The sequence below is a fragment of the Rosa rugosa genome, chromosome 5 (genome assembly GCF_958449725.1).
Source record: "Rosa rugosa chromosome 5, drRosRugo1.1, whole genome shotgun sequence".
Lineage (NCBI taxonomy): Eukaryota > Viridiplantae > Streptophyta > Magnoliopsida > Rosales > Rosaceae > Rosa > Rosa rugosa.
Genome location: NC_084824.1, coordinates 12,861,391 through 12,885,085, shown reverse-complemented (window position 1 = coordinate 12,885,085; position 23,695 = coordinate 12,861,391). Strand labels below are relative to the sequence as shown.

The 23,695-nt window shown below is 36.3% G+C and overlaps 3 protein-coding genes across 4 annotated transcripts; all 3 read left to right on the top strand.

Moving 5' to 3' along the window:
- Positions 1 to 7,643: 7,643 nt before the first annotated feature.
- On the top strand, positions 7,644 to 11,996 carry LOC133710289 (protein CHUP1, chloroplastic). The gene is made up of 8 exons (XM_062136325.1): positions 7,644 to 7,778; positions 8,041 to 8,634; positions 8,925 to 9,341; positions 9,457 to 9,588; positions 10,078 to 10,259; positions 10,369 to 10,480; positions 10,749 to 10,892; positions 11,505 to 11,996. The coding sequence occupies exons 2-8, from the start codon at positions 8,071 to 8,073 to the stop codon at positions 11,616 to 11,618; spliced, it is 1,665 nt and encodes a 554-aa protein (XP_061992309.1). The 5' UTR covers positions 7,644 to 7,778; positions 8,041 to 8,070; the 3' UTR covers positions 11,619 to 11,996.
- A 2,436-nt stretch (positions 11,997 to 14,432) lies between these two features.
- LOC133708201 (diacylglycerol O-acyltransferase 3) lies at positions 14,433 to 16,193 on the top strand. Its single transcript, XM_062133653.1, has 2 exons — positions 14,433 to 14,894; positions 15,231 to 16,193. The coding sequence occupies exons 1-2, from the start codon at positions 14,544 to 14,546 to the stop codon at positions 15,948 to 15,950; spliced, it is 1,071 nt and encodes a 356-aa protein (XP_061989637.1). The 5' UTR covers positions 14,433 to 14,543; the 3' UTR covers positions 15,951 to 16,193.
- Positions 16,194 to 17,028: 835 nt separating this feature from the next.
- Positions 17,029 to 22,556, top strand: LOC133708200 (proline--tRNA ligase, cytoplasmic-like). Of its 2 annotated transcripts, none has more exons than XM_062133652.1 (13): positions 17,029 to 17,174; positions 17,373 to 17,459; positions 17,560 to 17,645; positions 17,737 to 17,829; positions 18,262 to 18,378; positions 18,761 to 18,948; positions 19,189 to 19,255; positions 19,728 to 19,850; positions 19,937 to 20,089; positions 20,624 to 20,908; positions 21,426 to 21,644; positions 22,040 to 22,133; positions 22,253 to 22,556. In XM_062133652.1, the coding sequence occupies exons 2-13, from the start codon at positions 17,390 to 17,392 to the stop codon at positions 22,315 to 22,317; spliced, it is 1,560 nt and encodes a 519-aa protein (XP_061989636.1). In that variant the 5' UTR covers positions 17,029 to 17,174; positions 17,373 to 17,389; the 3' UTR covers positions 22,318 to 22,556. The 2 variants fall into 2 exon arrangements, with proteins under 2 accessions (XP_061989636.1, XP_061989635.1); XM_062133651.1 differs by having other exon boundaries at positions 17,373 to 17,462.
- The last annotated feature ends 1,139 nt before the right edge of the window (positions 22,557 to 23,695 follow it).

The following is a 23,695-nucleotide window of genomic DNA, read 5'->3' as shown; positions in this document are numbered from 1 at the left end:
TAAATGTACCAACCCTAAATCCTGAGGTCGGCCTTGAGAAAACATAGAACTTGTCTATGCAAGAGATTGGGGACCTAGTAAATGATTTTATAATGCCAATTAAACATTGCAAGTATATTGCTTAAGTTTGTTTGTTAATGGTAGAAGATGGAAGATGCATGTGTGACAAAAATGACATATGCAAATAATGTTTGTAAAGAAAAAGAAAGACTTAATGGTCGGTTGTTGCTTCATAGACAAGCGACAAGCGACAAGCGACAAATCGAATATGATAAACGAGTGTTTAGTAAGTTAAAAACAAGTACGTATATAAATGGAATATTGAAGAAGCAGACCAACCAGTACTTAAGGTAAACGACAAGTGATTAGCAATACTGACCTGGATAATTTTTCTAGGGATCATTAATTATGGATTAAGAAATTGATTAATTAAGCACGTGATCGTTAATTACATTCTTCTAACCAAACAGAACAGAACCTACAGTAATTCTGGTAGCTGATGGAGTCAGCAAGTTGGAAGGAAACTAACATTGTTATATAAAATTCGCTCTTGTTAGTTGTCACAAAGCAACAAATTAAAGAAAACATCATCATCATGTGATATTGTGATGTGAAGTTGTAACTGATGATCATCAGAACGAATGACAGTACTCCAACTCTTATATATCTTTGAAGTATTACTATCAATCCTTCAAATTCCTCCCCTCAAGTTCTCATTCGATCAGATCGATAATACATCCATTGCCAGCTGCTCAATCTTCGTCTTATTTTTGATCGAATATTCGCTAATAATATATCGATTGTTCGTTGATCGATTTCTAGTGCGCATATATCTGATGAAAGCTTGATGATATATATGCATGCATGGCAGCTGATAGATGGAGTCATGCATATATGTCGATCTTCGGCGCCCTTCAGGTACGCCATTAACCACTTATATATTTTGATTGATGCACTGCAGGAATACCGGTCATTTAACCAAAACGCGTTTTTATTTATTTATTTTTTTTATGACAAAATAAAATTACAACGAACAAGAAAAACCACGACAGACACCCGGCCCCCTCCCAGCTTATCTAGGCCTCATCAAAAAGCCCGCGGATCAAGTGGGCCGATGGAGGCCCGCCGGCCCTGAGGGCTAAAAGCCCGGCCCGGCCCGTTAAAAAACCCGCAAAGCCCGCCTCGGGTGGGTAGTGGGCCGGCCCGCAAAAAGCCCGCAAAAGCCCGGCCCGGCACGTAGGCCCGGCCCGTAAAAGCCCGTAAAATATTATATATAAATAAATATATATATATATATATATATATATATATATATATATATATATATATGTATATATATGTGTGTGTGTGTTTATAAATATATATATACACACATATAGATATATATTTGTGTGTGTTTATATATATATATATATATATATATATATATATATATATATATATATATATATATATATATATATATATCTGTGTGTGTGTGTGTTCTATATAGATATATCTATATATGTGTGTGTGTTTATAAATATATATATATAGATATATAGATATATATTTGTGTGTGTGTTTATATATATATATAATATGTGTGTGTTTATATATATATAGAGATATATATATATCAATATATCATGTGTGTGTGTGTGTGTGATTATATATATATAGAGATATATATATATATATATATATATGTGTGTGTGTGTGTGTGTGTGTGTGTGTGGAAGTTCTTATACTTCTATATAAAATATGTGCATATATATATATATATATATATATATATATATATATATATATATATATATATATATATATATATATATATATATTCTAAATATCGGTTGACCAATTCGATCGGATTCGAAAATATTGTGAAATTGGCTAAATTTTTTACCACACTCATAATCTATTGTAATAAACTCATCCAACGGTCGGTTTTTCCATTTTCTTTGAATTGATAGGGGTTGCTCTTAGGAGTGTATGATATATAAATATAGGTTTATAAGAGTAACTACGTTTGACCTAGTTGATCGAATTCGAAACGATAACCAAATTTGCTAGATTTTTTACAACCACCATAAAATATTACAATCTCTCAATCGAGCGGTTGGTTCTCCAAATTCATCTTCCACTTCATAGTTATTTTAGAATGGACTTCAACAATTTAAATGCAATGTATAAGTCATACAACTTTAGGAGACAAATTAGTATAGGCCAACGTATTTGTAATTAAAAATTGAAATTTTTATCTTATGTCCACACACATCCATCGATGAATTATTTACAAGCGTGATGTAAAAAAATAAACAAGTTTTGCGTTCATCACGCCATCGGTCAACCAAGAAAACATGCAAGTGACTACAGTTGACCAATCCGATCGAGTTCGAAACTATGGTGAAATTGACTAAATTTTTAACCACACTCATCATTTATTGTAATAATCACATCCAACGGTCGGTTTTCCCATTTTCTTTGAATTGATAGGGGTTGCTCTTTGGAGCGTGTGACATAAATATAGGTTTAGAAGAGTAACTAGGTTTGACCTAGTTGATCGAATTCGAAACGAAAACCAAATTGGCTGTATTTTTTAAAACCACCATAAAATATTACAATCTCTCAATCGAGCGGTTGGTTTCTCCAAATTCATCTTCCACTTCATGGTTGTTTTAGAATGGACCTCAACAATTTAAATGCAATGTATAAGTCATACAACTTTAGGAAGAAAATTGGTATAGGCCAATGTGTTTGTAATTAAAATTAATTTTTTTTATCTTATGTCCATGCACATCCATCGATGGAATATATACAAACGTGATGTGAAAAAATAAGCACGTTTCGCGGTTGTCACGCCATCGGTCAACCAAGAAAACATATAAGTGACTACGGTTGACCAATCCGATCGAATTCGAAAATATGGTGAAATTGGCTAAATTTTTTATCACACTCATAATTTATTGTAATAAACTCATCCAACGGTCAGTTTTTTCATTTTCTTTGAATTGATAGGGGTTGCTCTTTGGAGTGTATGATATATAAATATAGGTTTATAAGAGTAACTACGTTTGACCTAGTTGATCGAATTCGAAACGATAACCAAATTGGCTAGATTTTTTACAACCACCATAAAATATTACAATCTCTCAATCGAGCGGTTGGTTTCTCCAAATTCATCTTCCACTTCACGGTTGTTTTAGAATGGACCTCAACAATTTAAATGCAATGTATAAGTCATACAACTTTAGGAGACAAATTAGTATAGACCAACGTATTTGTAATTAAAAATTGAAATTTTTATCTTATGTCCACACACATCCATCGATGAAATATTTACAAACGTGATGTAAAAAAATAAACAAGTTTTGCGTTCATCACGCCATCGGTCAACCAAGAAAACATGCAAGTGACTACAGTTGACCAATCCGATCGGGTTTGAAACTATGGTGAAATTGACTAAATTTTTAACCACATGCACTCTTATTTTATTGTAATAATCACATCTAACGGTCAATTTTCTCATTTTCTTTGAATTGTTATATGTTGCTCTTTGGAGTGTATGATGTATAAATATAGATTTATAAAAAATTAGTGCCTTTAAAAATTTATTTATCAATAAATTCGTATCTATATATAAATAAAGATTTTTTTTTGGTACAATATAGAATTATAGATATGTTATCTTTGATTGTATTTTGATCATTATCCAATGAATTTCCAAAGCTTGATTAAAAAAAAAAATATTTGTGTCTTTAAATATTTATTTATACATAAAGCCCGCAAGGCCCGGCCCAAAAAAGCCCGCAAGGCCAAGCTCGGCCCGGCCCGAAAAAGCCCGCAAAGCCCGCTTTATATGGACGGGCTTGGATCCGTCTATTTTTAATAAAGCCCGGCCCGGCCCGGCCCGCTATTATTTAAAAATATAGCAAGGCCCGGCCCGTTGACGACCCCTAAGCTTATCCAACTGGAACGCTGGATACACCGAAAGGGGTAAGGAGAAAAACCAGATTCTAGGATGATTGAGGTTATATGCTAACGAAGCTAGATGATCAGCTACAAAATTAGTTTCTCGATATATATGTCTAAAAATAATATCTTGAAATTTCTCCGCTAAAGATTATCTTGGATTAATATCTTCAGAGTCCACGGAATCATATCCCTTCCATTTATGCAGTCTATGAGTAACTTGGAGTCACCTTCCACTATAATTTGATTGAATCCTTGAAGATACGTTGTATGAAGGTCTTCTCTTAATGCAGTAGCTTCCGCAGTTAATGTACATGTAGAACCCAACACCAAGCATGTATTGCAACTAAATAATTACCATCCGTATTATGGGTAATGAAACCAAAACGAGTTTTCAATTTACCTATGAATGACAAGCTGAAATTTTTGAATAGCACTTCTATATCCAACTGAAAATTGAAACCCAGCTGCAGACCAAACTAAGTCCCATGCATGTTAAGGTGGTCCTCCTCCTTGGTCCTTAGTCTTGCTACTAATACATGCATGCATGGTCCGGTCTGCTAATTAGAGCATATGCATAAATATGCAGATGGAGTCACAGATTGATCACAGTTTCTCAATGTATAGTCACGTGCACCGTTGTAACTATTTAAGCATATATAGATGGATATCGATGAGGTGGTTCAAATTTCACGGGTGGTTTTATATATATATGTCCCAACTCTTAACTGGCCGGGCATGTTTTGGTGCATGCACCGATCAATCAACTTCGAGTCCCCCTAAAATTCAGCGCTCGGAAGCCAGTACTGCTGGTTAACTTATACATGTATACCTGCCTCACTGCCTGCATCAGTTTCAGTGATTCAGAGGAATCAGACATTCAGACCAATCAAGTTAGCTAGTTACTGAAAAACTTGCCCGCCTAGTTATACAATGTTTGCCTTCACCCATGCATATGTTGGGAAAAATAGATTTTGCATAAAGATCTTATCAAGTCTTGGTGACTCTCTAGTCTCTATCTTGTCACATAGTTTTAGACTTAGGGGGGTGTATTGTATATGGAATTAGTGGAACTTTTAAAGAAATCTATGGAATTTAAAAGTCTGGGTGTATTCAATATAGATTTTTAACAGTCCATGAAAGTCTTGAGGTATTCAATTATGATTTTTAAAGACTTCATGAATTCCACCAAAATCTAGGGGTATTCAATTAGGACTTTTAAAAATGAATAAAAGTACAGAGGTATTCAAAATATCATTCATACTTATGGAATTAGAAAATCATGGATAATCATGGACTTTGTAGTGTTAACTATACATACCAAACTCCAATAATTTTCCAGCCTCCAGACCAAAGATTTCAAAAAGTCTATCAAAGTTTCCTCTTCAAAAAAAAAAAAAAAAAAAAAGGTCTATCAAAGTTCTTCTCTCCACGCACCTTTTTTGATACCCAACATGTTCATTGTAGTTGTTGAATGTGATTTTTGTTTTTTTTTTCAATTGTGGTACTTTGAACCCTAATAGCAATAAAAATGATTTATGAAACCCTAAAACTCAAATATTGTGGTCTAACCCTAAGACCTTGAACCATACTAAATTTTATCTTATTAATTAATTATTCTCATTAATTTGAATTTATATTATGGTTCAAAAAAAGGTTGAACAATTGAATTTCAATTAATTGATTATAGATCAAGACATTGACCAATATTGCTATAATATATGTTAATCGGCAAAAACAAAATTGATGAGAATAATTAACCATAAACATCAAGTGATCTATATTGTATATTTATGTTGTTGGGAGATTAGGAATAAGAACAAACTCGCTAGACAGACTAACAATAATTTATTTGAGTCAATTTCTATTAGAAGATACTGTTGTTGGAGCATTGAAGAGACAACAAGTTATTATTTTGTTTTGTGTTTGAGCTGCATTTGTTTTAATTTTTTTTGTTTGTTTGTTTTTGTTTGTTTGTTTTTTTTTTTTTAATATTTTGTACATCTTAGGAAATCTGTAGAAGTCATTCATAATAAAGTATATAGATTTTCATGAATCAATAAAAGTCTGTTGCTAAAATCAATGGTTTTAAGAAATCCATAACAGTCTATCAACTTTTTAAAGAGTCTGTGGACTTTTCAAAAAGTCTGTCATTTAAAAAAAGTCTGCACAAATCCAAATACAATACACCCCCCTTAATACATTGATCATAGTATCAAGTGGGTTCAGATCCGTAAGTTGTATACAAGCGCTTATAAAGGGTTGAATTTCTTGACCATTATTATTTAATTTTGAGTTGTTTGTTTATGATTTATTAAGTTAATGGCAATTATATGGTGAAAAAGCTGGCACAAGAGAAAGAGCATTAGTTAGTGCTTTGATTTTCATTTTTCATTTGATGATTTGAGGGTTAAGTAAGGGTCTATAATCATGATGGCTTTTAACTCCCTCACTGCCTCACACAACTACTTTCGCTTTTTTGTGTCTTTTTATGCACTACGAATTTTTTTTCTCCAATCCATAGGTCCATGATTCATGTCACATATATTGATTCATAGCCTATGGTGGATTTGGTGATTATGGAAGTGTTGTTTGGATATCTATAATATATATGTTTGTTGCTTTGACAATAATCAAGAATACTAATCTTCGAAAGCCTTGTAGAGGTATATATTTAGCTTATTTGTGTTTGGAATATTTATTACTAGGTCAACCTATACTGCTATGGGGTGATTTATTATCATATACCATAGGTCCAACACCTTTAAAATTAAAAGAGGGTGTAAAGTTACATGAATTTTATAAAGTTATAATCATCTATTTAATGCATGTAGTGACTAAAAATTTATTTTGTAAAATTTTTTTTGGTAGTTAAGTAATATCGACAATTTCCCTTAACTTTTGTGGGAACAAAATTAATATGGACCCTCATCCCATCAAAGTATACTTTCTGCTATATTCCTGCCTTTACATCAAAAGGGCAATCTGACCCCATCAAGCCAAGACTGGTTTGCTTTTGTGTGATCTATTTTCCCTTTTCAGACTGATATGGAAAAGCTATGCATGGTGGAAGGCACAAAAAGCATACCAATATCAAATGCCCTCCTTCAACAAACCCATAAAACCTAACTATATACTATTTCAAAGCAAAGCACTTTACCTTAAGTAAAAAATAAAGATAAAAGAACATTGTTTTCAGAAGGATGACATGGATAAGCACCAACCCCATCATAATTAAACCAGAGGAATTTAATTTGTCCATCATTGAGATTTAATTGAGAGTTTTAGACTACCATAATGGGGCATTATTATGACCTTGCAACCAACCAACCATTTTTAGAGGGGAGCAGTTTGTGCTTAGAAGACAAACTTGGAATGAATATTCAAAACGTTTCCATTTATGATTGGTCTTTACGCATTAAGAAATATCCACCATTTGCTATAATTTTTGAAGACCTTGTACTCAAATTTAGAAAGTGTTTCATTCCTGCAGTAATTGGTCGTCAATTTTCAATCAGTATCAGCATTCATAAGTACCCAAAATGTGTTATTGTCGCATGTGTCACGGACATTTAGTTTTCTCTGTGGTACAAACAACCTGAGCATCATTGGCACATCACCATTTATAAGAAGAGCACCTAATACAAATGGCCCTTGTTTTCACCACTTAAATGCAGGAAAAATACTTAAAATAGGCCAAAAGTTGTGTAACAAGGACTGGTTTATTTGATTATATAAAAAGAAAAGGCTCACAAGACACAAGTCCACAGAGAAACACAATCACATCGGTATATTCTAGTTGTTCTTCTCAGAATCTCAAAAGGGTAGGAATGTTTTGGTATAGACCCTATTTGGGTTTTTGCTAGCTTCACAAATTTGCTTGAGAATTTGAGATTGAGAGGTGGCCAAAAAATCTGAGTGGTTCTTTTGCTTCATTTGATATGTGGGTGTAGTCTGTTGTGGCTTTTTGAGGGCCATTGATGAAAAAGATGAAAGCTTTATGTCAACTGCAGACCCCATAAATACGTAGCTTGGCGGCTTCGACAGAATTTGACAGAAGCTCTCCTAATTAAATCTTTGTTGCAGGTTTATTGAAAAAGACACCATCTTCAAGCCATGAGCACAAAGCAAGGAGCTTCAACAAAGATTCAGAGCAAGAATTCCACTAACATGTCTCAGCTCAGAGCTTCCTCTAAAGCAAAGGAGTCTCAAACTCCAACTCAAAGACCCTCCAGAGCAAAATCAGTGACTCCAGATGTGACTAATAGCAGTGATTCCAGGAGTATTAGGAGGGCTGTTCTGCAAAACAAGCCTAAATCTGGAGAATTGGTGTTGGGATCTCAGAAAAGTAAGGAACTTGAGGAGTTTAAAGTTGTGGGTAGTAGTAGGAAGCCCCAAGTTGTGGAGCAATTTGCTAAGCCCAGAAGGCAGAGGCCTGTTGTGGAGGCCAATTGTAAGAGAAATGAGGATGACCCACATCAGAAAGTGAAGGACTTGCAGGAAAAAATTGAAGTGAGTGAGAGTTTGATCATGAATTTGCAGGCTGAGGTTTTGGGATTGAAGGCAGAGTTGGGTAAGGAACAGGGGATGAACCTGGAGCTGCAGTCACAGAATAAAAAGCTTAGTGAGAATCTTGCTGCTGCTGAAGCAAAGATTGCAGCTTTAACGACTCCTCAACAGGTAAAGAATTGAGCTTTGATGGGTCTTTAATTGTTTTGCATGAAAAAGGCACCACCTTTGTTCTTCATGTTCTTGGTTTTTTTTTTGGGTTCATGTTCTTAGTATTTGATTGTGGCTGAAAATTCAATTGGGTTGTTCTAAAATGCAGTTTTATTATTATATCAATTTTAATTTTAATGAGTTTGGTGTGTTTGTTCTTCATGTTCTTATTTTTTTTATTGTGGCATAAAATTCAATTTGGTTGTTCTGGTATCTTTAATTATACTTCATTTTCTTTTGGCTGGATGTAGAGGGAGTCAAATGGCTACCAGAGTCCTAAATTCAAAGATCTTCAGAAACTCATTGCCAACAAATTAGAAAGCTCAGTAGTAAAGAAAGAGGCAGTGAATGAATCAAGTCCTATTAAAGTAGCATCACCTCCACCGCCACCACCACCTGTAATTCCTAGAGTTGCAGCCACCTTTCCACCGCCTCCACCTCCTCCACCACCATCACTCCGGCCACCACCACCACCTCCACCTCAGCCCTCAGCGAGGGTGTCAATCACTCAGAAGGCTTCAGAGCTTGTACAGTTTTATCACTCCTTGAGGAAGCAAGAGGTGAAGAGGGACTCTCCAGAATCTAGAAACCATCATAAACCAGGGGCTATTAGTGCACATAATAGCATAGTTGGCGAAATTCAAAATCGATCAGCACATCTGATAGCTGTAAGAGTTTAAGATTTTGATATCTAATTTGCTTCATTTATTTTTGCTGATTGGTTTGAATAATTATCAAATGCATTTATATATATATATATATTATTACTTTTTTTTTTTCCAGATAAAAGCAGATGTTGAATCAAAAGGAGAGTTCATCAATGGCCTTATCCAGAGGGTTCTGGCTGCTGCCTATACAGATATTGAGGATGTTCTAAAATTTGTGCATTGGCTCGATGGAGAACTTGCATCGTTGGTAATTTCTAATGCCTGTACAGTAATATTCGATTGTACCAAATCAATCAAGAATCATATTTTCTTTACCATTCCATATGTAGAAGTCAAGATTTTCTAGAGCTAATGTCAACTATAGGATATACTATTGAGAGAATTGCTAGCCAAACATAGAAGTATAACAAACTGGTATTGTATATAGCGGTAATCTTTTTGCCTTTCTCAGATGGTAGATTGGTAGTCTCTCACCCTAAGTCAGTTTATCTTGCTGTCAGCCATTTATGTGGTAATCATCTGTTAGTCACCTAGAGTTTGGAAACCCTCAAAACTATGTACATGCTTATCTTGCAGTCAGCCATTTATGTGGTAATCATCTGTTAGTCACCTAGAGTTTGAAAACCTTCGAAACTATGTACATGGTCCAACTACTTTATTGATTTGGCAGATTATTGTCCAAAGATTCACATACATGAGATAGTTGGATAACCTTTAGTTCTCATGTTTTCTACAGGCTGATGAACGTGCTGTATTAAAGCACTTTAATTGGCCAGAGAGGAAAGCTGATGCCATGCGAGAAGCTGCAATAGAATATCGTGACCTTAAACAGTTGGAAAGTGAAATTTCTTCGTATAAGGATGACACCACCATTCAATGTGCAGCTGCCTTGAAGAAGATGGCTGGCTTATTAGACAAGTAAGAACTATTTAATGTATCTTCTGTAGTTGTGAAGTTTGAAGCTAGACCACTTCTAGGCTGAGAATGTTAACTTTTCTCTCTCTCTCTCTCTCATGTCATTGTTAAGGTCGGAGCAAAGCATTCAAAGGTTAGTCAAGTTGAGAAATTCAGTTATGTGTTCTTATCAGGAATGCAAAATTCCAACTGACTGGATGCTTGATTCAGGGATTGTGAGTAAGGTATGATATATCCTTTTGTGCATTATATAATTGGAGTGGAAAATGATATTTCACAATGACACAGACCTTTCATAGTAGCTCTACTTTTATGGGTAGATTAGCATATCTCTGCATTTCTTAGTGACTTAACTCTGTTTTATCTCGTCACCTGTCAGCTGATGCCGGAAAGATTTTAAACCCTTGCGCACATTTTTATTTTGTACATCACTGAATATGCTTATATTACATTGTGATCGAATTGAATTGAAGTTATTACCAAAATGTGCAGATAAAGCTGGCTTCCATGAATTTGGCTAAAATTTACATGAAGAGAGTTACATTGGAGCTTGAATCCATTCGATATTCAGATAGAGAATCAAGTCAAGAATCTCTTCTGGTTCAAGGCGTGAATTTTGCATACAGGGCACACCAGGTAATCCTTGAGCCACTAGTATTTCTGCTATGGTATGGATCAGACTGACACGCTGAACACCTAACAACGAGCAGTGAATATGGACTGTCTTCCTGTTTCAACTTGACGAATAAAATCAATGTCCCAATGTCAATGCTTCTTTATCCCTCCTAAAATGAATCTCGCTATCCCTTTTTTAATGAGAAGCTAAACTATGCCTCTGTATGACCATGGAAAGCAGAACTTACTGTGTTTTCTGTGCAAAGATCTCAATTATGACATCATATAAAGGAATTTAGAGACGGTGTTTTCTCACCTGTGGCATTTTTTTGGGTGGCTTGGACAAAATGGCATGGTGCCAACACAATAGCTGATCATATGGGAGTAACTAAAAGTTGCTACCTCTGAATATTATCGATTCTTGGGGTTCCTATTTACCTTTTCCTGTTCATAACAAGCAAGAGCTGATCATATGATAAGCCCAACTTGTTAAGGCTAAAAAATATCATTTAACAGGCGACAACTCTTAGAAGAAGACTTTGAAATGAGTCACTATGTGATCTTGATCTCGACTTACTTAATTACATGTTCTTAATATCCCTTTTTGTTTTTCCTGGTGTATATTGAGTGCAGTTTGCTGGAGGTCTCGACTCTGAAACATTATGCGCTTTCGAAGAGATAAGACAACGAGTACCAAGACATTTAGGAGGTTCGCAAGAGCTATTGGCAGGCATAGCATCATCCTAACAGGCTACAATCAGAGACTTCTTGCTGCCAGTTATAGGCACTTAAAGAAAATTAACTGCATGCATCTAATATTCTAATACTTTCAGTGCATTTCTCACGTTTGCAAAAGCCTCAGCTCCCAACTGGATGCAAAGCTCGCAGAATCTCGCTGCAAAACTATATCAGTTTTGCGAACGAATTAAGTGGCTCCTTCACCATGCCACCAATCAAAGCTCCTGCTGTCAACTAACAGCTGCTGTCAACTAATTATACTCAAGAGTAAACCGATGTTCGCATTGTATTTAATTTTCTTCTGTAATAAGACTGTACACTGATTGTGCTAGCTCAACTAGTTCAACGGCGCATTGAATAAAATCCCGGCTCAACTACCTTGGTTCATACGTAGCTTTCATGTAAATGGACTTTAACTTCAGCCGCACGTTACAAAAGCTTGAACCATTCTTGGCAAGAATGCCTGTAGGCTGCTGCCCAACTTTCTTTCAGCATTGACACTTTGTTGCTGCTTCTGCTGAGCTGCACGAGATTGAAATCTGTCCTTGGCTGTCATTGTTGCTGGCCCGAGTTTATAGCCTGATCTACTGATCTAGGCCACTAGAAAGATTTCATTGCTCAGAATTCTCAGTCCATCATGTACTAATTAGCTATGGCCGAGTGTTTATCTATGTATCACATTAATGACATTATGACAGAGTGTTTGATGGGTAACTAATTGGCATTACAATGTGAATGTTTTAGGTCTCTTTTCTTGCATAATAGAATCAAACAACTCTGTATTACTAAGTTTTTTTTTATAGCTTAAATTACCTAACAAAGCTAAAAAGTTTTTTTTTTTTTTTTTTTTTTTTTTTGAGTAAGCGGTGTAAGAGCTAACTCAGCGCTCTTACCTGAAATTTTATTAATAATAAAATTTAAAAAAAAAATTTATACAAAGCAAGGGGGACTAAACCAAAACCTTGCCGAGAGAAATTACACGCATTAGGGAGTAGCGGTCAAAACCAATACAGCTCCCAAAAACAAAATAAGGACAAAGATACATAGTGAAACTCCAAAGCCAAATGTGATGCCAACCAATTTGAAAAGCAAACTCAATCCCTATAATGAAAAGCAAAGCTAAAAAGTTAAGAAACTGAATATTTAAATATCATAACGATATGTAGCATGAGAAATTCTATGGAACATAGATGAACTGAAGCCTGAAGGCAGCCGTGCTTCTCCGTTGCTTAAGACAAGTTTTTTTTTTTTTTTTCCTTCACAAGAAATTCTTACATAAAGCAGTCGTGTAACGTGTCTAATATGGTTATCCAATGAAAACTCAACAATTAAGTAGGATACATTTCGAAACTATTCTTTATTTATTAAGTGAAATGGATCCAGCTCCTCTAAAGTGAGGAGGGCGCGAATTTACTTCAATTTCATAAAATCTGGACTCTCTATCTAATTTAAAGGTCATAACAATTGACACATCACATTTCTACTAATTTTTAGTTTTTAGTCTAAATCACAGTTATGTTGTTGTTAACCCTAGCTAGAAAAAAAAATTGACGAGAGGAGAAAGGAAATATTTCTCTAATCCTTGCCAAAATGCTTGGGATGTCGATCATCTGCCACTTGAATCAACTGCAAAATGAAGGTGTACTGTCTCATCTAATGATGTTGTGTGCTTATAATACGAGATCGCCGTCGATAAGATTCACGATTGTTCTGATGGGCAGTCATGCTAAATCCTGTTTATTTTTCTGAATTAAACCTCCCTCCCTCACTCCTCCATGGGGAAAAAAGAAAAATCATTTTCCGTTCTCTTCCAACACAAGCAAAAAAGAAAAAAAAACGCCAAGTTTATTGTTTGCATTTTGGTCTTTGATCATGATTTTCTTATTCAAAAATATTGATTCCTATATTCTGGGTATGTTCAGATGTCTCTACCAATGGAATTCTCCTTCAAATCAACATTTTCAAAAGCCCTAATCTTATGTTGTACAGAATACATCCGATTTGTATTTATGAATATAGAATGAATAGCTTTGTTGATAAATTTATTAATTAACACAACTAACCATGGAAGCAAAGAGAAATAGACGAGGAATAAGAAGGAACTTAGACATAGAGGAGAAACACTGACGATAACTCTCCAACTTTTTTTTTTTTCCTAGAGTTAACAGCAAGTTAACTGGGGTTTAGACTATCAATCAAAAAAATTGGTAGAAGAGTGATGTGTTAATTGTAGAACCCTTAGATTAGATAAAGAGTCCAGATTTTATGAAATTGAAGTAAATTCACACCCTCCTCACTTTAGAGGAGCCGGATCCGAGTGGAATACCTAAAACACGATTCAGTAGGTGTCCCCGGGGGAGCAGCAAGAGGAGTTGTGTCTGACTGTCGACGAGAGTGCGGCAGAATGCGACAGTCTGCAAAGATCATCCAAGTACTGAAAATCGATACTCAAAACTCGTCAAGAAGGCTTAACTCGTTAGGTGGTTCTGCGCCAAGTGCGATCGATTGTCTTTGTTACCATGATCCGAAGGAGCCTTACCCTCCTACATGTGCACTGATTGGTCAGCCTTACGAACACATGACACAAGTACCCTCCCTATGAAAAATTATTATGTCTGCTTGACAGCATACGTGGCACCACTTGGCCTAGATCCACACCGTCGGATCCAACTGACGGTGATCCTTTACCCAATTCGCGTGCTAACTGAAAACGGTCACAAGCCTCCAACTGCTCACCACGAGCAGGCGCCACGTCATCAACCACCAATCAAACACGCCCACGTTGACAGTCCTTCCTTCTCTTCCCCTGTAATACTAGAAAGCTACCCACACAAAACCACCGGTCGTTCAAATTCACGAGGCCAATCTCTTTCTTCTTCTACGCTGCAAAACTTTTGATAAGGCTTCCAAGTTGCAGCTTCGAAGTTCATATCTATGGAGGTTTCTGGATTAGTTTCCCGCCAAGTTCCGTGCTTTTCCGGCGCCGGAATCGATACCCGGTCTGCAAATTCATCGTTTTCCGGCGACGTCCACTTTCCGGGTCGTAATGAATTTGGAGTGAGTTTGAGGACCCGAAGGGCTATGAGTTCTGGGTTTTTCGATAAGGGGCATGTGGAGTATTATTATTCGGGTCCCAGATGCGGTGGTAATAAGAAGGAGAAGGAGATCAAGAAGAAATTGAAGTTGCTTAAAGGATTGTCGGAGCTGTCTGCGTCTTCTCAGATTAGTACTGGGTTGGATTCCGAGGAGGGTTTGGCTGCTCAAGTTCAGGGGAAGCTGATTTCGGTATGATTCTGCTTCATTTCTCTTGTTTGATGAGATGAATTGGGTTGTGTAATTTCACTTGCTTGATTTGTTCATGGCAAAAACTCATCTAGTTTGTTTGAAATTTTGCATATTGTAGAAATTCGTTGTAGTGATAGTTTTTGATTGAATCTTAATTTGTGTACTTGGACTCATCATGTGCATGTTAAAGCCTAAGCCTTTTGTGTGTATCTCTAAGAATTAGGATTGTAAAATGGAGGATGTGTTCGATAAGCTTTGGTTTTATCGAAATTGGATTTTGGTTGCGATGATATGTTGAACTTCATGAGCTAAATGTGTAATTTGATCGGTGTGCAGGAAGGTGCAGAAGCATTGCTACAGCAATTGGAACAGGTAAGAGCTGAGGAGAAGGAGTTGAAGAAAAAGAAGAAAGAAGAGAAGGCGAGGCTTAAAGCAGAGCGGATGAAAACCATGAAGGACTGTGAATCGTCATCTTCATCGTCTTCATCTGAGTCTAGTGAGAGTGAATGTGGGGAGGTGGTTGACATGAACAGCCTGAGAGCTGAGGTCCCTGCGCAACCGATACTAGAGGGTTTGCAGCCATCGACCCAAGGAGGGGTGGCATTATTGACCCAGCCGAGTTCGGTAACCACACTTCAAGAAGATAAATGCTGCACTGGAACTAGTACTAGTTGTGGCAGCAGTGACAGTATTGGTCCTAACAATGCGGCGAGTAGCTCAGTTATGGAAGCATCTGTTGTGACGAAGATTGAAGTATGCATGGGCAAAAAGTGCAAGACATCAGGAGGTGTAGCCTTGTTGGAAGAATTCGAGAGGTTGATGGGTGTCGAAGGAAGTGTTGTTGGGTGCAAGTGTATGGGAAAATGCAAAAATGGTCCAAATGTGAGGGTTTTGAATTCTCTGGATGAGATTGAATCCGAAGAAGGAACAGAGGACTCTGTAAGGAATCCCACTAATCCTTTGTACGTTGGAGTGGGGCTGGAAGATGTGAGCCTCATCGTGGCCAACTTAATGGGAGAAGTCAAGAAGGATTTGGGGCTGGCCACTGCAACTTAGAGAAGAATTCTATAATTACCTGCAATGAAATTGCATTGGTTCTTTTCTTATGCATGTCTTATAAAATACAAGTTTGCGTAGATCATAAATATTGTTACTCCTTAAAATGTAGATAGATTAGATCAATTTTTCATATACCTAGTCTCATCCATTCCTTACATACCCCAAGTCCTACGTTTTCTTTGTATTTGGGTTGTATATGACAACGCTCTAAATTATAATGGATTGTGCTTCTTCCCAATATTCTATTTGTATTGCAGATCATGCACCTAAATTTCTTCTTTTATATTTCTCGATCTGGATCTTGCAGCTAACTTTCAAGTCAAAGGAATAGGGAGAAGAATTTGAAGAAGGAAAACAGACCAAAACTACAGCTAATTTCACGTGAAATTAGCACTAGGAAAATGATCATTTGTTTATATCATTGCTCTGCATGACATTGTTGAAATTATCAGTCAACGCGGCTTTGTTTGGTTTGATTTGGTTGCAATCAATGCATATGTTAAGTTTCAACGATCCGCCTTCATTTTTTTAGTGAGAATTTTTTTCCATCACTTTGCACGACGTTCTTGGAATGAGTTTATAATTGACAATCTTCATCCAAAGTTGAGGATAAGTTCATTAGCTCTAGCTGAAGTAGTATCAAAATGATCAAGATTGCAATAAATTCAACGCCCAAAATTCATCTTTAGTTTTTCTTGCAATAAAAGTATCCAATCCTTGACTAGCTGCCTAAATTTTGAGGGCGCAAAAGTTCATTACGAGCTTAGAACCCCTTCTGTGCCAAGAAAGGAAAGTACTAAATATTTAAACTTCTTCAAAACAATCGAAATTTTCGTAATTTGTGATTACCGATACTTGAAGATATACAAATATCTTCGAAATTAGTTTTTGGGTACCAATATAATATTGACTGAAAGATATCAAAATTTTCACTAATATCTGAAATTTTGAAGAAATCCATTGATACTGAAAAGTGAAACCTTGAACCTTGCTTGAAAAAAGAAAAAAAAAAAAAAAGTGTGGGAAAGCTACATTTCTTGATGGGCAAGCCTGTGGAATTTGGGCCTGACAAGCCCAAAAGGTTTCGGACAAATTGGCATCCTATCCAAGCTTTTTAGGTTTACTATAGTTTGTATAGCACAGGTCTTCTACTCTGCTCCTTCTCTCTCTCTAAGCTTCTCTTTCTTTTCGTCCCTCTACGCAGCCACTAGATTCCCCTCGGTGAGATTAATTGATTCATACAAATTTTCCTTTATCGGAATCTGCATTTTTTTTTTTTTTGGGTTTCCGATTTCAACCCGGAGTTATTGGAATGTTGAGTCTTGCTTTGCTTTTGTTCTTCTGGGTCTCTGAATTTTAACTGCTAAGAATTGTTGAATGAGCCCTAATTGTGGTGTGTATGATATGCTCCAATTTTAGGTTAGAACAATCAGGACATGGCTGACACCGGTGACAAGAAGCCTAATGCCAATGCCAAGGTGAAAGTCAAGCATGGAGGTGGAGGTGGTGGTGAGTTTGCCTTGCTTTTCCGTTTCTCGGTTTTCGGGTTTTTACTTTGATTTCGTTTTGCTGTGAGCTTAGCTTGGAATTTGTTACTGATTGTTAGGTGGGAAGAAGAAGGAGGTGAAGAAAGAAACCGGCCTCGGTTTGACCAAGAAGAAGGATGAGAATTTCGGGGAGTGGTATTCGGAGGTAATGATGTTTCTTTGAACTAGGTTGTGTTCGGCAATTTATTTGAACTAGTGTAAGTGAGATTTTTGGGTGTTGTTTTTGTTCCGTGCAGGTTGTTGTTTTCGGTGAGATGATTGAATACTATGACATATCTGGTTGTTATATTTTGAGGCCATGGACAATGGCAATATGGGAGACCATGCAAGTAAGTATACTTTTGATGTTTAGTGAGGCAGTTTCATCTGTTAATTGTGTTCTTCTTTCGCTTGTAGAGCTAGTAAAAAACTATCTGGTGTCTGCATTGTGATATGCGTTTGTCTAGTGTTTAGGGGGTCGCCGGATGACTCTTTTTTCCCTAGTTTTATTTCTAGCTGTCTTACCAAGTGCTAGTTTTTAGTGGCATCCTTATGTAATCACCTGATTTTGGACTACTACACATTGCACTTGTATAATTTAGTATTGGTGCCGAACTTGTGATATGTCCATCCCCAGTTTCAAAGTTATGAACTTTATCCAGTAGCTTCTAATCGAGTATTGTAATAGCTTTTGCTTGCTGATTTATCTATTCATTTGACAAATTGCCATCGTAATGTAATTCCAGCACAGCTGCTTACCTCACAGTTCTGTTGATGTGTAGGCATTCTTCGATGCAGAAATAAAGAAAATGAAGATTAAAAATTGCTACTTTCCTCTGTTCGTCTCCCCTGCTGTTCTGGAAAAAGAGAAGGATCATGTAGAGGGTTTTGCTCCAGAGGTGAGACATAATGCTCTTTTGGTGTGATAGAACAATATAACTATCTAAGCCAACAAGGTTTGAGTGATGCTTTGGAATCTACTCTCCATCATATTCTCTTTCCTCTTCTCTTGTTTGTTATAATAGACTTTGACAGCGATACTGAGACCTTAATTTAATTTCACATATGTACATGCATACACACATATTCATGCTAAATTGCTAATATGCACACGCAATTGGTTGTTGGTTAATTTTTGCATTTTACTTTTATTTACCTCTCCCTGATCTAGTTTATAGAGTTGTTTTCCTGCCCTATATTTACCGGTCTTCACTAGCGTACTGCTATGTATGTTATTTCTTTCATAATACCCCTTTTTTCACGACTTTATTTTAATAATAGGTTGCTTGGGTCACAAAGTCTGGAAAATCTGAATTGGAAGTGCCTATTGCTATCCGTCCAACGAGTGAGACTGTTATGTATCCTTATTACTCGAAGTGGATTAGGGGACACCGTGACTTACCATTGAAGTTAAATCAGTGGTGCAATGTAGTTCGATGGGAGTTTAGCAATCCCACTCCATTTATCAGGTAGTTCCTGGTCTTTATGCATTTATTATGCTTATGCATCTGTCTGCACCTACTTGTTTATTCCATTGACAATGACAATGTCAAATGACCTTTTATGACTCCTGTTTAATTACTTCTTGATGTTTGATTGCATCTCTAGTGAGGGCTTAGGTCACAAACCCATCTTCTTACAATTTATATTTTTTGACAAGTATGCTAAATTTGGTCTACATCAAAACTGTTTTCTCCATGTGATTTCAGGAGTCGGGAGTTTCTTTGGCAAGAAGGCCATACAGCTTTTGCAACAAAGGAAGAGGCAGATAAAGAGGTAAGGAGATGAATGTTTCCAACCCCCATTTGTATAAGCACGTTCCTAACTGTTCTTTAAATTTATAATAGTCCAATTTTCAGCTCTGTTTGCCCATTTTACTGTAACTTGTATAAAGCTAGCAGTTTACTTATATCTGGAGCACTTTTTTTAGTCTTCTGGTCTATAACTTTTGCCTGTATCATTCTCTCGAGTGCAGATTCTAGGAATATTCTGCTACTAAAACCAATAAACAATCTCTGTTTTATACACGAACAATTTTACTTAATTAATTGGATTTTGTTATATTTTGTTATGTCATCCTAAGGTTACATTTGTACAGGAAATGATTACCTGCGAGCATATAGTCATTCACCTATTAACTGTTTATTATTTGTGGGTCTTTATACAGAAATCTTATTATGTTTTTCTTGATTTGCTTGTATAAAATAAATCTGTGAAGGTTGGTTTCTGATTATCGTCCTGGTTATAGGTCCTTGACATATTGGAACTGTACAGAAGGATATATGAGGAATACTTGGCAATTCCAGTTGTGAAGGGAAAGAAGAGTGAGAATGAGAAATTTGCTGGTGGTCTTTACACCACAAGTGTGGAGGTACTTAATATATCCTTTATTTGTAATGGTTTTTAGCATATTGTTTTTGCTTCTTCATTGGTATTCAAATTACTTCATGTGTGCAGGCTTTTGTTCCAAATACTGGCCGCGGTGTACAAGGCGCCACTTCACATTGTCTGGGTCAAAATTTTGCTAAAATGTTCGACATCACTTTTGAAAATGAAAAGGGAGAAAAAGCAATGATTTGGCAAAACTCTTGGGCTTATAGTACTCGAACGGTAACTTCCTTTGCTTTTATTTTCTTGTTTGAAATCTTGTTTCAGATTCCAGTCTAATTTTGCATGTCTATTAGTCACTGTTGGCATGGACCAACTGTAATTTTTTGGATCATGGACCAAAATATAGGTAGGTTTGTCAATATATGTTCAGCATCTTAGGGTGCTTTATCTTTTTGCTGTTTTTGGTAAATCATCTCTTCTTTTCCTGTAAGTTAGGGTTTATCTTTATCCCCAGAGAGAGAATATGTTTTTGCTCAAAAAGTTAACTTTCAGTGTGGTGTTTGGTTATCTGTACACTGTCAATCCACGTACTACCTTGATTGCTTTATAATAACTTGATATGCTTTTCACAAGAAATTCTGTTGGCATTTCTTTATGCACCCCTCTTTTATGCAATTGAAGCTAGATTCACTGAAGTACCTAGTAATAGTTGAGAACAAAGCAAAACCTTATTTTCAGCTTGTCATGCATCATACTATACTATATCACTATTTCTGTTTCCAATCTGTTCTTAATTTTCCTCCTTAAATTCAGATTGGAGTGATGGTAATGGTGCACGGAGATGACAAAGGCTTGGTATTGCCACCAAAGGTAGCATCTATCCAGGCCATTGTGATTCCAGTGCCTTTCAAGGACGCTGATACACAAGCCATATTTGATGCCTGCTTGAAAACTGTGGAGGAGTTGAGTGAAGCTGGATTTCGTGTTGAGGCTGATTTGAGGGACAACTACTCGCCTGGGTGGAAGTATTCACACTGGGAATTAAAGGGTGTTCCCCTAAGAATTGAAATTGGACCAAAGGATATGGAAAAGAAACAAGTGAGCTTCTTTTTTTTTTTCTTTCTTTTCAGACTGCTTTTTTCATCAACTGGCACATTTTTAGTGGTGTTTATGATCTGTTTAGTAAGTCAGTGATCAGGCCCAGAGACCTGCCTTGGGACCTGTTCTCTTGGTTTATTTTTTGGGCCTGATCATGTAATTCAAGTTTTTTTTTTTTTTTTTTCCTGAGCCTCCCGCATGCCAGTATGCCATGTTATCTTGCCAAAGAGAATATGATTAGATGGCATCTACATCCTAGTAACAGACTTTTTGTTTAATAGCAATAGCTACGTTCCCACCTAGTATTGCTTGAATTGCTTGAAATCAGTGCCGAGGATACTTAGGGACAGACCGTCAAAGATTGAGCCCTTCAGAGCTGAATACATGAAAAACTATTATAAGTCGGGAGAATTGTAATAATTAAGATGCCATTGCTGAATATTGTGGGTTTTTACTTTGTTTTCTATTGATATCACTGTTGATTTACTTCAGAATTGGATTATGTTTATCTGTTTAGGTACGCTGTGTTCGGCGTGACAATTCTGCGAAAGTGGACATTCCTGTGGTTGACTTGGTCAAGGAAGTGAAAGACATGTTTGATAAAATTCAACAAAATCTCTTTGATGTTGCAAAACAAAAGCGAGATGCTTCTATCCAGGTTGCCAAAACATGGGATGAATTCACGGTAGCCTTGAGCGAAAAGAAATTGATCCTGGCTCCTTGGTGCGATGAACAGGTAATCACTGTTGTAAATATTGTGATCAAGCATAGTTGGTATAGCAATGCCTCTGAAAGAATAATATGATCTATTGGAATGGTACAATTTTGTGTTTATACAATATCAATTTCTCATTTTAAATGGTTTGACTAGTAGATGCTCTGAGTATCATCATAGCCTTGACTAATGGGTAATTCACTTTCAGTTTATTAAACGAATTCTAGAGCCTTGACCTTTTAGTTTACTTTCAGCAGTGAGCTGACAACTCTGGTCAGAGTATATGCACTGATGTTTGTCTATTTTGTAATTAATCTCTGTAATTTCACATATCCTATTTGCTTTGCATTTCCACAAACCTTTTAATTCTGCTGTCATCAACTCATCATCGCCTATTTCTGTCTCTTGTTTCTTAGGCGGTAGAAGAGGATGTTAAAGCGCGAACAAAGGGTGAAATTGGAGCAGCAAAGTCGCTATGCTCGCCCTTTGACCAGCCCGAACTCCCTGAAGGTACAGTTTTAGGTTCATATACTAGCATATATATTATCATGATTGTAATTTCTGGTCAGTGATATATTTGAATGTTGCATTGGTGGTATTTACAAATTAATAATTGAAATTCTATGCAGGCACACTTTGTTTTGCCTCCGGAAAGCCAGCAAAGAAGTGGACCTACTGGGGTAGGAGCTACTAAATACACTTCTCCAATTATGCCGTCTATTGGTTTTCAGACTTTTGAAATGTGGATGAATTTTGAAACTCACTTCAGTAGTCAATTTCTGTAGTTTGTATCGTACAAATACACAAGCAATATGTTTGACATGTAGACATTAAGATTTGGTTGTCGTGTTTCTGGTGATGGGTTATTTAGGTACCAAGTACTTTTGGTAATGTGATTTTGAGTCTATATTCAGTGTTCTGGTGTTAATTTTAGTCTCGTGCTACCAGTGACGAAATCTTCCTTTGATTGAGCGAGTCTCATCTCTTTACTACTGAGTACTGACAGATGGTCAATTCCCCGGTTTATTAGGAAATCAAATGAAATTTTGGCATATTATAATGTTTTGCTTTGTGGCTGATAGTATTGCATTCCGGGATTTTACTTTGGTATAATCCCATCTGAACTAGGACTGATACCAAAAGTACTCTATAATGACAAATGGTAAGCGCCAATGACATATAATGTCATTTTAGGTCACCTAATCGTTTTATTCCTCACTTAATATTTTCAAAAAGTGTCACCATATTTTTAATTTTTATTATTTAAAAAAAATGATATTGTGTCAAAACAGTTATTGTCAGTAATTGAAAAACTACTGCAAATGAATAAAAAATTTATTAATGACAAATAAAAAAGCTAATGTCAAATAACTAAAAATCTACTCAACCCTTTTTTGCAAGATTATTTTTCAATAGGCATATCTGTTTCGAGCAACAAGAGTTGAGCTTTCAAAAGCGCAGTAGGCGGAACACTCACCAAAAGTATCATGTTGATAACATTGTAAATTTGGATATCATTCTAAAAATCACCCAAATTTCAAGACACTGATAAAAAAAAATCCATATTTTTTTTTTTTTTGGAGGAAGCCGTTTATGCTATAAACTTTTTGCTTCCTTGTCGGCGAAGTTCGGCAAAGAAGAGTCATAAACTTTTGGGAAAAATGCACAGACAGTGTCTGGACACTCCGAGGACTGTCAAAATGATACCTGAACTTTCAAATGTATCAAAGTGATACCTGGACTTCTAATTTGTTGTCAACGTAGTACATACGGGGACTTTCCGTCACGGGTCCGTCAGTTCGAGTCACGTGCGACACTCGTGACCCCCAAAAAGAGGGCTAAATGACTTATGTGCCCTCCAATTGCTTTATAAGACCAGACCAACATGTTTTTCCCGCGAAAACACTTTGTTGACCATTTTTCCCTTGATTTATTCCCTCTAGTTCTGACTAATCTATATTGCTTCCCTCCAAAATAGGCTGACCTAGTTGACCATCACATGTTTCACATATGCTCAACCAACCAAAATAGTACCATATGAATTCTCAAAAAAAATAGTACCATATGAAGTC

What these genes read in the sequence shown, in the direction of transcription:
- LOC133710289 (XM_062136325.1), top strand. Translation starts at nt 8,071, where the DNA reads ATGAGCACAAAGCAAGGAGCTTCAACAAAGATTCAGAGCAAGAATTCC. An exon ending in ATTCAGGGATTGTGAGTAAG is followed by an intron (nt 10,481 to 10,748) that starts GTATGATATATC and finishes CAAAATGTGCAG; the next exon opens with ATAAAGCTGGCTTCCATGAA. An exon ending in TTGCATACAGGGCACACCAG is followed by an intron (nt 10,893 to 11,504) that starts GTAATCCTTGAG and finishes TATTGAGTGCAG; the next exon opens with TTTGCTGGAGGTCTCGACTC.
- LOC133708200 (XM_062133651.1), top strand. Translation starts at nt 17,390, where the DNA reads ATGGCTGACACCGGTGACAAGAAGCCTAATGCCAATGCCAAGGTGAAA. An exon ending in TCGGGGAGTGGTATTCGGAG is followed by an intron (nt 17,646 to 17,736) that starts GTAATGATGTTT and finishes TGTTCCGTGCAG; the next exon opens with GTTGTTGTTTTCGGTGAGAT. An exon ending in TTTACACCACAAGTGTGGAG is followed by an intron (nt 19,851 to 19,936) that starts GTACTTAATATA and finishes TCATGTGTGCAG; the next exon opens with GCTTTTGTTCCAAATACTGG.
- LOC133708201 (XM_062133653.1), top strand. Translation starts at nt 14,544, where the DNA reads ATGGAGGTTTCTGGATTAGTTTCCCGCCAAGTTCCGTGCTTTTCCGGC. An exon ending in TTCAGGGGAAGCTGATTTCG is followed by an intron (nt 14,895 to 15,230) that starts GTATGATTCTGC and finishes ATCGGTGTGCAG; the next exon opens with GAAGGTGCAGAAGCATTGCT.